This window comes from Trichechus manatus, unplaced genomic scaffold (assembly GCF_000243295.1).
Source record: "Trichechus manatus latirostris isolate Lorelei unplaced genomic scaffold, TriManLat1.0 scaffold00057, whole genome shotgun sequence".
In the NCBI taxonomy this organism is placed as follows: Eukaryota; Metazoa; Chordata; class Mammalia; order Sirenia; family Trichechidae; genus Trichechus; species Trichechus manatus.
This window is the reverse complement of record NW_004443993.1, coordinates 9,426,458-9,439,664: the sequence shown is the minus strand read 5'-3', so window position 1 is coordinate 9,439,664 and position 13,207 is coordinate 9,426,458. Positions and strand designations below refer to the sequence as shown.

The window sequence follows — 13,207 nt, the reverse complement described above, 5'->3', positions numbered from 1 at the left end:
GATATATAAGCTGGGGTTTTTTTTCCTCTTTAAAAAATGAGGTTCTACTATAGAAGACCCTACGGGGCAGTTCTACTCTGTCACTTGGATTTTCTTTAAGTCGAAACGGCTTTATGGTACCTGTCTTAGTCATCCAGTGCTGCTACAACAGTAATACCAGAAGTGGATGGCTTTAACAAAGAGAAATTTATTTCCTCGCAGTTAAAGTAGGCTAAAAGCCCAAATTCAGGGTGTCAGCTCCAGGGGAAGGCTTTTTCTCTCTGTTGGCCTTCTCTTCAGTGTTCCCCCAGAGTAGGAGCTTCTCTGCGCAGGGACCCCGGTCCTTTTGTGCTTTGCTCCCGGCACTGCTTTCTTTTTTTTATTGTACTTAGGGTGAAGACTTACGGAGCAAATAGTTTCTCATGAAACAGTAGTACACATATTGATTGGTTAACAACCCCACATGTCAACCCTCTAACTTCTCAACCTTTTTTTTTTTTGGTGAAAATAGCCAAAGATAACACAATTTCAGAAATTGCTTTATGCACAGTTCAGTGACATTGATTACGCTCTTCCAATTGTGCTGTTATTCTCACTTAAGGTGAAGGCTTACAGAACGAAACAGTTTCTGATTTAACAGTTACTACAAATGTTGACCCTATGACAATGGTTAACAGTCTCACAACACATCAACAATATCCTTACTCAGCCTTGAGTTCCCTATTACCAGCTCCCTTGTCCCCTTATGCCTTCTGGCCCTTGTCACTGGACTACTGTACCTCGTTAGTCTCATTTGGTTTTACGGGGCTGTCCACTCCCAGGCTGAACGGTGAACCTCGGAGATAACTTCACCACTGAGCTAAAAGGGTGTCTGGGGGCCATACTCTCGGGGTTTCTCCAGTCTCCTTTAGGCCAGTAAATCTGGTCTTTTTTTTTTTTTTTTTTTTTTTTTTGTGAGTTAGAATTATGCTCTACATCCTTCTCCAGCTCTGTCCAGAACCCTCTGTTGTGATCCTGGTCAGAGCAGTCAGTGGTAGCCGGGCACCATCTAGCTGTACTGGACTCAGTCCGGTGGAGGCCTTGGTAGCTGTGGACCATTAGTCCTTCGGACTAATCTTTTCCTTGTATCCTGTTCTCTTCATTCTCCCTTGCTCCTGAAGGGATGAGACCAGTGGAGTATCTTAGATGCCGGCACTGCTTTCTTGATGATATGAGGTCCCCGTCTCACTGCTCACTCCTGTCTTTTATAGCTCAAGAGATTGCCTCAGGATACAGTCCAATCTTGTAGATTGAGTCCTGCCTCACTTATATTAACATCATGGAGGCAGGATTTATCACCCACGGGAAAATCACACAATACCAGGAATCACGGCCCAGACAAATTGATACATACATTTTTGGGGGATTCAATTCAAACCATGACAGTACCTGACAACCAACAACTGCACAAAATGTTCTGTGATTTTCTGTTTCCACTCAGCGTGTCAACATCTTTTCATGATGCTACAAATAAAGCAAAGAGATCTCATTCTATTTTGACAGCTTAATGGTAATCCTCTGTGTGAATATACCACAACTTAGCTCATCAGTCACCTGCTGAGGTGATTTCCAGTTTTCCAATATAGCTATAGACAAATTGCTCTCCAACAGGCTGTTAAAATACCAGTTAATACAACTGGTTAATAACTGCTACCAACAGAAGAGTGCCTATTTCTTGAAAAACTCACTTAATACTGCATATTATTTGTTTTTCTAAAATTGCCTATTGTATAGAAGAAATGTATTTTATTGTAGTAACCTGCATTTCTCCGCAGGTAAAAGTTTTTTTGGCATTTCCTCACAGATTAACCGACTTCTCATAATTGGCCGTTTGTATTTTCTGAATTGCCTTTTCATGCCCTTTGCCCATTTTTCTACTGGATTGTTTGTCACACTGAGTTATAAGGGCTCTCTCTCTATAAAGCGTTGTCATTTTTTTTTCCTGGTCTGTTATTTAACTTGTTTGTGGTGGTTTGGGCATTTAAGTTTTAATTTTTTATGTAGACTGAGCTGTTTACCTGTTCTGTATGACTTCTGGATTTTATGTTGTGTTTAAAGAGGTCTGCCTTTGCTTTGTTTTAAAAAATTCTGTATTGTGAAATAATGTTTATGGTATTATTTTTACCACATTTGGATTTTTAATTCATTTGGAATTTGTTTTTGCATGTGGTATTAGGTAGGTAGGGTTCAAAATACAGAACATTTCCATCACCCCAAAAAGATCCGTTGTACCCCTTCCCAGTTATCCTCCAACCACTGTTGTGATAACCGTAGGTTAGTTTTGACTTTTCTAGAACTTCATACAGTACAGACTTTTTTGTCTGGCTTCTTTTGCTCAGCATCATAAGTTCATTTCTGAAGTTTAAGGTATCTTGATATTTAGTGGAGCAGGTCTATAAATTCTATTAAATAATTTCAAGTGCTGTATCATTAGATTTTATTAATATTTTAACTGGTAATAAAATTTTATTTTGACCTGTTTTAACCCTTTCATGGATGTATATACTTATGGTTTTTAGATTGTTTGGTGATGCCACAATTTTACACTAATGGGATGGATACTGAATCACTGTTCGTAGTTTTTTATTATTTGAAAAAACGGGACACCAGTTGCCAGTGGGGCATGTCAGTCTCATGTTCCATGAAGCACATCACACACAGGCATTTTCGTCCCATGGCACATCACCTTCCCTGGTTACACTTGAGCCATAAAATATCTTACTAAACTCTCTAAAAATACACTTGAAATACTAAATGAACATTGCATTTGCTGCACATAATTGTTACCAGTTTGATTTAGACTGGGTCATATCGGTACCATGTTCCATGAAGCATACCACTCGTGGGGGACATACTGGTCCCATGGCCCAGGAAGTGCATGACAGACTATTTTCACTTCAGAAAAACTCATCTGCTTGAACATTTCCAGATGCCAGTAACTACCTTCCCAGTAACAAAAAGGAAATAGTAAACATACTTGCAAGCCTCATCTCACTGTACAGAAGCCAGAAGACAGAAAAGTTTCACACAGTCACTCCTCTGGGAAGCATCCCCTCATACGAATGGCTCTGAACACTCAAATATGGCACAGACCAACTTCCTTGTTTTTTTAGGCAGTTGCCCCACCATCTACCATGACGCTAGAACGTACTGAAGTGGCTCAAATCCCTGCCAGTAAGCCTCCAGGGGTGGAAAATGTAAGATGGGCATATATGGTCCATGAAAGGGTTAAAGAACAAATAATTTCAGCATTCTTCCAAAATAGTTTTCTATCAGTGATTTGCTTAGCAGAACCTTTCTCTCAATTATCAGCAAAGTAAATTTCCTTGCATTGGCATTATGAGAAAGTCCAAATTAATAGAATGGCTCATGATGTGAGAATATTATATAGCTGAAAAAGCAGTCACATGTTTGCTTTTTAAGCTATTACCTGACTCTATTGGGTTGCTTTGTGTTTTTGTTTTGACATAATTTCAGACTTAAAAAAAGTTGCAAGAATAATACAAAGAATGCCCATCTATTTGTCACCTAGATTCCCACCCTCCACCCCTACCCCCTGCCTTTCTTGGTGTCTCTCTCCCTCTCGTTCTCTTCTTTTCTATGTATGTGTATATGTACATATGTACGTATATATATATGTGTGTATATATATATATACATACATACACACACACACATATTTCCCCCAACTGTTCGAGAGTAAGTTGCAGATGTGTGCCACTTTGCTCTACACAATGTAGAACTTCCTAAACTCAAGGATATTACATAACCATAGTTAAAAATTTAGAAATTAGTGTTGATATATAATACTATTATCTAATCATAGGCCCATTGAGATTTAGTTGCTTGTTCCAATGATGTTCTTTATAGCCAAAAAAAAAAAAAAAAAGCCATCTAGGACTGTGCATTGCACTTAGTTGGCATGTCTCTATTCCTTTAACCTGGACAGTTCCTAAGACTTTTGTATTCATGACATTGCCATTTTTTAATGGTAGGGACTACTTATAGCCTGTTTTTAAATTGTTTTTCAGTCGCAGTTTCTTGGGCGTTAAGGTCTCTGAGTGGTGCAAACAGTTGGCACGTGACTGCGGACCTAAAGGTTGGTGGTTCGAATCCACCCGGTGGCACTACAGAAGGAAGGCCTGACTGACTGCTTCCGTAAAAATTATAGCCAGACAACCCAATGGAGCAGTTCTACTCTGTAACACATGGGGTTGCCACGAGTTAGAATCAGTTGGAAGGCAACAGATTTTTTTGTTTGGTTTATTTTCTTACTGTTGGTTTTGGGTTTGTGTGTGTGTGTTTTTTCCCCCACGATTAGATTCAGGTTATACACTTACCAGAAATACTACCAAAAGTGTTAAGTTCTACTCAGTATATCACATCAGAAGGCATAAGCTATCAGTTTCAACCATTACTAGTGGTGTGAACTGACCGTTTATTAAAGTGGTGTTGGCCAGTTTTCTCCATTGGAAAGTTACTATTTACCTTTTGTAATTTTATCTGTGGGGAAAATACTTTGAGCTATTGCATGTGTATTTTCCACAAGTTTCAGCATCTACTGATTGATGTTTGAATCAGTAATTATGATGATTATCAAATGATTTTTTTGAATAACTAAGTAATTAAATTACAATTTATGATTATAGAAGGAGCACTGGTGGTGCAGTGGTTAAGTGCTTGGCTGCTGTGCTAACCTAAAGGTTGGAGATTCGAACCCACCAGCCACTTTGCAGGAGAAGGATTCCCATAAAGGGGTGATCTGCTCCCATAAAGGTGGTGGTGGTGTTTGCCATTGATTCCCGACTCATAAGACAGATTAGAACTGCCCCATCCAAATGGTGATTTTCTAATTTCATTGTTCCTTCTACACTTATTAGTTGCGTTCTACTATAAGCAATAGCATACCCTTCTTCCCAATTTATTTATATCAGTGTGAATTCAGAGATTCTTATTTTATTTGATAGGTTATAAGCCTTTGCTGTCATTTATTTTGATGCTCAAATTGTTCCAGTGAGATCCCCTTCGGGCTGGTTCTATGTCTTTTGACATGTCCACATCATTCTTGGAGACCGTCTTTGCTTTCTGGCCCAGGAGACTGCTCCAGGCCCATCCTGTACTTTTCCTGTTCTGTCCCTGCAATCATCCATTACTTCAAGGAACCCTGGTTCCCTTTTTTTGGAGAGTAGTGTTAGAAACCAAGATCTGGACACTCTGATGTGCTCTTTGCTTTCTAGACCAGTGCTGGGTGTGTGAAGTCTATTGGGCTGGGTGTGACTCGCGATTTAAATACCATTAAAGCAGTCAGAATTAAGCCAAAGGCACTTAGAAATGTGAAATTATAATAGTTTATTAGTCATTTCTCTTGGAGTTTTGAGGTGGCAGTTGTATTTTCTGCAAATAAAAGACTTAAGTAAGTAAAGTGGACATTAAAGTGTATGTATACTCCTCTTAAATTAGAGGAGGCCCTCGGTGATGCAGATGGTGAAGTGCTTCTACCTTAGGAGAAAAGCTGGTTGTAGAAGTAAGTCATGAGCCCTGATTCTGCTGGGTGAAAATCTGCTGCCTTTCTCATGAAGGGGAGAAATGCAGTAAAAACAGCAGCCAGTTTATGGTAACCTACTTAGATTTTTGCCTCGTAGCTAGAAGAGACTTCTGCAGAAACCAGTGTACACATTCTAGAATTATACCAGTTTTATCAAGTATATAATCATTCTGTGGGAATGTTGCCAGTGTGTACAAAGGTCAGTGGGCTGGTTTCTGAACATTTTTTGAAGCTAAAAGCATGTTCTCCCATAGAAATAATATAAAATGGAGTCAGGATCCCAGCCAGTCCACCAATGCCTGGCACACGAAGTATTGAATTTTAGCATTAGACAGCCCCTTATGTTAAATTAGATATTCCTGAAAGCATGAAGGAAATTAGAATATGGAAAAATCAGGCAATATACACTCACATGACATAAGGAAATTCTTATTCCTAAAAGAAGTTTTTAAAAAAGACTCAATTATGATATAAATAATTAGATTTGGGATTTTTGTCTTTTATTTATTTATTTGTTTTGCCTCAAGTGTTACACATTTTATACACTTAAAAGATTATTTTAATTACTGGAAGTAGATTAATCATTAAACATAGACAAATTAATTTCTAGTTTCCTTATCTTACTTCACGCAACACTAAGTGACCTTGAAGAACTGATCTTCACATTGGGAAAAACGCCTTGCAGAAAGGGAGTTTCCTGAGGTTGTATTGCTGTCTTGTGGCTGACTTAAAGCTGATTGCTCAACCTCCCTTCCAACGTCATTCAGGCTGAGCTCCGCCTTCCTGCAGAGGAGCTATAGGAGACTGCTCTGCAGTGGCTTGGAAACTCACAGCTTTACAACGCTACAACTTGCTTTTTGAGACATGGGGTTCCACGTGTATTTTATGCATGTGATTTAATTCTTCAAATTGAAAATAGTCAGTTTAATTTTGGCAAGCCTACCCTTAAGGCCAAAATTTCATTTTTGCCATGAATTTTTGCTATGCTGTTTTTGCTTCGGTTCTCTTATTCCTAGTATCATTTGTATTTTTAAATTTTCCACTTATTTGTGTAAAAAGTAAAAGTAAGTGTAATAGATTTAGCAGATTATCACATCAGTACTACTGTTTGAGTGAAAGTTCTCACATGCCTGCCCACTGAACTGTTGACTGTATGATGAAGGGTAAATGTTTTTAACTTGAAAGTAAAAAATTATGTTAGTAAGAAAAGTTAAGAGATGGGAAAGTGGAGTTAGGGAAAATGTGTTGTGTAAAAAGTGAAATGCAGGTCTAAGTGTTCAACCTCTTACTGCTTTTTAAAATTTTTTTCTTAACTTCAGATTACTAACCTCTTGAAGAAACACCTGAAGTTAAGCCATTCCTTTCAATTTGCTTTAGTTCCCTTTTTTCCTAGTTAATCTCAGTACTTTGTATTTAGAAAAAATATTTTGTTGTTGTTAACTGCTGTCAAGTTGGCCCTTGACTCCTGGCAACCCTGTGCACAACGGAATGAAATGCTGCCTAGTCCTGCGTCATCCCCCAAGATTGGCTGCAGATCAAACCGTTGTGATCCATAAGATGTTCATTTGGCTTTTTTTTCTTGGAAGGCGATCACCAGGCCTTTCTTCCTAGTCCCTGTTAGTCTGGAAGCTCTGCTGAAACCTGTTCAGCATCATACAACATGCAAGCCTCCACTGATGGATGGGTGGTGGCTGCCCATGAGGTGCGTTGACTAGGAATGTACGTAATTATATAATGCCACATAATTCTAACTGGAACAAGAATAACAAATCAGTGACGAGAATAGAAACATTAAATAGTCCCAGGTGTAGATTGGAATATAATAATTGAGTAAGGCCAACATTTCAAGTCATTGAGAAAAGATAATTTTGTAAATGGTACTGGGAAATCGGTTTCCAAATAGGACTACCGTTTGGAAAATGGTCTTACTCAACACAGAAGTGAATTAAAGAGTCAAATGTTAAAAACAAAACCCAGAAAGAGCTAAGATAAAATAACAAGTGAGTATTTATTTAGTCTTGGTGTGGAGAAGGGCTTCTAAACATGAAGTTAGAAACTGATTAATGGTTTTGGCTCCATGGAAGTTAAATTTACCTGAAAGCCATAAACAGAATTTAAAGATCAGTGGAAAACTGGGAGAAAGTATGCGCTGTTTATATGACATACAAAATAACACATGTAAAAAGCTCTTTAAAATGAGAGGCAGTGGAACAGACGTTTTCAAATAGGGAAAAGATATAAATGAGAAAATTATACAAAAGTACAAAAATTTCAAGCTAAGCTGTTGTGAAAAAGATTTTAATTAAAACAAGGATCCCTTTTTTGCCTAGTACATTGGCAAAGATAAAAAAAAATAGACAATTTTAACAAAGATCAGCACTTTTAGTCATTATTGTTGGAACTGTGTAAGTTGGAACAGTCTTCCTCTGGGGTATTTTGACAAATATATGGGATTTTGTTTTTTCTTTTTGAGCCTTAAAAATGTGCATAGTCTTTGTCCTGGGACTGCCATGTATTTAAATCTTCCGTAAGATGATAATTACCTATGAACAGAGAAGCAGAGTTATCTGGATATTCATATTGAAGCCTTTTCTTAAATTTCCAGCCATAGGTACTAGACCAATGATAGTTATCTCCCTATAATACTATTAAAGAATATGGGGGAAAATTTAGAACAAAATGCAAATTGATAAAGAAGACTAGATTTACTGGTCTGAGAGAGACTGGAGGAACCCCCAAGACTATGGCTCTTAAACACCCTTCTAAGTTGGAACTGAAGCCAGAGATCACCTTTCAACCAAATAATAGCCAGGCCTATAAAATAATAACACCCCTGAGGAAATTACTCCTTAGAAGAACAATCATCTGTTTGAGACCAAAAGGGTAAAATGCCGAAAGCAAAGATGAGAAGGCAGGAAGGGACAGGAAAACCAGATGAATGGAAATGAGGAACTCAGGGTGGTAATGGGGAGAGTGCTGACACATTGCAGGATCGCAACCAATGACACAGAACAATTTGTGTATAAACTATCGAATGGGAAACTAATTTCCTCTGGAAACCTTCACCTAAAGCATAGTTTAAAAAAAAATTTCATAAATAAATTGCTCAATCCTCATTAAAATAAAAATATGGAAAGGTGTTCATAATATGTTAGTGAAAAGGTAATAGAACAGCAGTACAGTGCCATTTTGTAAGCAAAATACATATGTGTACATAGGATTATATGGGAGGATATTTATTTTTTTCATATTTATGTATATATTTTTTTCTTGTTTCTGTGGGGAAACAGGCTCCCATGTTTACATCACTGAAAAGTAGCACGTTGGCATCAACTGCTCCTCTCCCCGCAGTGAAAGCAGTCAACCAGAAGGGCCGGCCTTAAGATATGTCTGGCCTGCCTTGTCCTTACTGAGAATTCCTTTCCAGCTCCTTATATTTCCACAGTCACTGGACAAGAACAGAACCTCTTCCCTCTTGGGGTGTGGTGACGGATGCCTTGCCCTCAGTGGCCTTACCATTCATGTATTAGAGAGTGTTCCAAACTTGGGAAGTTCCACAGGTTTTTTTTTTTTTTTTAGGAGTCCCTGAGTGGTGCAGGTAGTTAACACAGTGGGCTGCTAACTGAACGGTTGGAGGTTTAAATCCACCCAGAGAAGAAAGGCCTGACGATCCACTTCTGGAAAATCAGCCGTTGAGAACTCTATGAAGTGTGGTTCTACTCTATACACAAGGGGTCGCCATGAGTCAGAGTCAACTCCACAGCAACTTTTTTCTTTTTTTTAATGTGCTTTTATTTAGGTAGTGCTTGGAAACAGTAGCTTAGAACCTATACAAATGAAGTTTTAATGCTTTTTGGAAATGTCTGTCATTGATTTCATGCTGTGAATAATTTCTCTTCAGGGCGTAAACCAGAAGAAGAAGGTGTGGAAGACAACGGGCTGGAGGAAAACTCTGGAGATGGACAGGTATGTGCAGTGTCGTCCTGGAGGCTGGATAGCTGCTCGGGTGTTGGACCACATGGCAGTCATGTGATTGTTGTATTTTGTTTTGTCACAGGAGGATGTTGAAACCAGTCTGGAGAACTTGCAGGACATTGACATGATGGATATCAGTGTGCTGGATGAGGCAGAAATAGATAATGGGAGCGTTGCAGATTGTGTTGAGGACGATGATGCTGACAACCTCCCGGAGTCCTTGTCTGACAGTAGAGAGCTGGTTGAGGGGGAGATGAAGGAACTTCCTGAGCAGCTCCCCGAGCATGCTGAGGTAAAAGCAGGGCCTCTAGAATGGACCCTGAGTGCGTCAGCTCCGCAAGTACCATGATAGATGAGACATGGGGCACTGAGTTCTGTTTTTAATGCCAGTTCAGCAGAGTGATGGTTAAGCTGTTTATGTGGAAAATTCAGACAGTTTTGAAAACACAGCACTTTGCTTTGGTGGGAAGTGACGTCTCTGAAGTCCAGGAGGACATGCTATCTATTTGCATGGTGCAGCATTAAACATTTCAATGACCACCTCGATTCAGGCCCTCCCTGTGATAGGAAGTTGGTCTGTGATGTTGTGGCTTGGATGATGTGACAATACTGAAATGGGAAGAAGTTGAAAGTTGGTTTTTTCCTATTAAGAACCTATTTGGACCCTCCTGGCAGTCAATGTTTAGTATTGAGCTTTGACAATGTTTTTAAGGCCTTATCTTTTTTCATGTTAGAAGCAAATCACATGTATTATAAAATTATAATAGGTATTAGTTATTTTCCAGGCAGTGGGCATTGTCCTTTAATCCTTTTAACAATGACAAGAGGCGTAGTTAACTGGTTTCTCCATATGTTTAATGCACACACCACCTTATCGTTATGCTCTTAGTTTGCCATTATTCTGCTCGTATGAGGATTGGTATTTGTCAGGTAAACAGAAAAGGCAATGAAAATTTAGAAGCGGGTGTCTGTAAGGAACCTTTTATATGACAGGTCATGGAGAGTGTGTCAACACAGAGTGTCTCCCAGTGACAGTGTGGGAAACAAGCCTGCTCTTGGCTTGTGGATCCAGCGCAGCCATTTCTCAGAATCTTTTTGTATTTCTTCTTTTGGAACTAATCTGATCTCCTTAGAGTTGGAAAGTTGTCTTCTTTGAATGGTGGATTTGAAATGGCTGCAAGTCATTTTGATTTGCTCCATAGTAGGAAGAACACCCTTTCCTAACTGGCTGTGTTTTTTTTAGAGCTGTTTTTCACCCGTTTAGAAAATAATACATTCTGCAACGAAAGTGTGGACACATCCTAAATGTCTATCAGTGGTGGTTCAATAGCTGTGATTTGGTGAGAAGTAGTATAGTTGAGGAATTAAGAGCATAGACTCTGGAGGTCTGTCTGCCACTTAATTGCTGCGTGACCTTGGGTTAAGTTACTTTACCTCTCTGGGCCTCATCTGCAAAAATAATGTTTGGGGAAGATTCAACGGATGATTGTTTATCTCATCCTTAGAGCAAGAGTCATCAAACAGTGGTCTGACCAGCCACCTATTTTTGTAAATAAAGTTTGATTGGAACACAGCCACACTCATTTGTTTTGATTATCTGGCTGTTTTCCCACTATGATGGCAGCATTGACAGAGGCCATTGACCTAAAACACAGAGCCTAAAATATTTACTCTGGCCCTTTACAGAAAACTTTACTGATCCCTGGCTTAGAGCAGTGCCTAGCGTATAGTAAGAAATACGAAAGGACATCATGGTTGGTAGAGGTCAGCAAAAGCAAGGGAACCCTCCATGAGATGGATTGACATGATAGACACTACAGTGAACTCCAACATACCAACAGTCGTGAAGATGGTGCAGGGCCTGGCAGTGTGTCACTCTGTTACCCATAAGTTGGAGCCAACTCAACCACAGCTAACAACGATTTTTCATTTTGCAGGTGTACATCCTGTTAGCTTATTGTTAATACGGTAAACTGTGTTCTCCGTTTATCTTACAGATAGAGGACAAAGACACTATAAACAATTTAGATACTTCGTCATCTGATTTCACTATATTACAGGTAAATTGTTGTACGTCTCAATGATTTTAGGTCTACAGTTTCTGGAAACCATTTCAGACCTTGTATGGCAACCCAACTAAAAACCTTCTTGCAAGGTTTGTTTACTTAGTCAACATCTTTAGAGTGGGGTTTGCTTTCCTCTTTCCCCCAAATAGAGTATGCTTCTTGCGAAGGACTTCTCTCCTTGCCTTGTTCTTACCTCCAAGTACTGTGGTTGCCCCTCAGCTCGTGGAAGGGCCTGTCTCGAGAAGTTCTTGTTCATTTCCTGGGGAAAGGCATCCTATCTGATTTGGATGGCGTCCCCTGCAGAAAGATGTTAGGTGAAGCAGCCAGGGCCTCCCCTGCCCTCCGGTTCTTGGAGCCCAGGTGAAGATGAGAGAGCTGGGTGGGCGGAGCGCTGACATCATGGCTAGGAAAGGCAGCTCCAGGGGCGCCTGGTCCTGCCTTTGGGACGTTTCTCTCACAGAGAGTGCACAGATTTCTCTGCTGATTGTCTCATCTTGGCTGTTTCACTACCATCTGTGTAAATATTAATTTTTAGATGAAAACAAACAAGATATGGACTCACTTCCAGGTATGATTTGCATAAATGTGGGTCTTGGATTTCCTTCTAATTTTCCTGCTGGCCTACCTAGATGTAAACTGTTGGAATAAATCTGTCTGGGTAGCTATCTGGTTTTCAATACAAAGTTTTGTGAGAAAATCAAATACAGTCAGCATTTGCCAGTCTCTGCTGCTTAATTAGAATCACTGTTGAGATAAGATCTCTGTTTGCTGCTGTGAGGCAGGGGCAAGGGGAGCATTAGAGAGCCAGAACCCCTGCCTCAAGGAGGGTGCAAACCTCCAGAAAATATGCCGAGCCCCAGCGCACCTGTAGGGTTGATAATCTCTCCGATGGCAAAGTGGCACAATCCATTCCTGGCTCAGAAAGGAGAACGGAGGGGCCAGGCCATGTCATTTTCTCAGATGTCGCAGATGCCTGGGTTCAAACGGAAAATACGTAACCCCACCCAGAGACAGAGGTGAATGTAGTTTCTCTCTGGAGAGCCACTCTGCTGAGACTGACCCTTGGCTTCAGTCTTGAGACTCTTAGTTTGCAGCATGGGGTAGGTTCCATGGGAGAAGAGAAAGAAAAAAAAGCCATGAAACTATTAGGGCTTCCCAGAGTGCCAGGTCATTTCCTGGTGGCAGGAGTACATCCTTGACATCCGTTTAACAGGCGTGTGATAGGTACTGTGTGGGGCGTGGTGCTAGTAGCTACCAGGGATACAGCTTCCCACTTGGGCGTGTCCTCAGGCAGGTTACTCCATCACCAGGTGCCACAGTTTCCTAATCTGGTTTTTAAAAAAGAGGAGGATACTAATGTATCAACCTCCTAGGGTTATCTGATGATGAGTTAATGTATGTAAATATAAAATGCTTAAATTTGTGCCTGGAACCTAGTCTTGTTTCTCAGTGTTAACTCTTACTCCAGAGTAATACCTCTCCCTTGTTTGTGTAGGGAATGTAGGAGCCTGGGAACCAGTTGGCATTGGGTTAGAGAGCGAGCTGTGAGGGAAGCCTTTCTAGAGGAGATGTCACTGAGCTGATGAATCTTAAGGAATGTGTA

General features: G+C 40.0%; 1 protein-coding gene across 6 annotated transcripts in view; it reads left to right on the top strand.

Annotated features, from left to right (window-relative positions):
• The window catches only part of SAFB (scaffold attachment factor B), a 36,698-nt gene that overhangs the window by 6,231 nt on the left and 17,260 nt on the right, over positions 1-13,207 (top strand). For 4 of the 6 annotated variants that reach the window (XM_023733270.1, XM_023733269.1, XM_023733268.1 and 1 more), the window contains exons 3-6: positions 9,465-9,529; positions 9,621-9,830; positions 11,536-11,598; positions 12,140-12,172. In XM_023733270.1, coding sequence (XP_023589038.1) covers positions 9,465-9,529; positions 9,621-9,830; positions 11,536-11,598; positions 12,140-12,172 — 371 coding nt within the window. The remainder of the gene's footprint in view (positions 1-9,464; positions 9,530-9,620; positions 9,831-11,535; positions 11,599-12,139; positions 12,173-13,207) is intronic. The other 2 variants (XM_012556169.2, XM_004378432.2) reach the window with 1 other exon arrangement.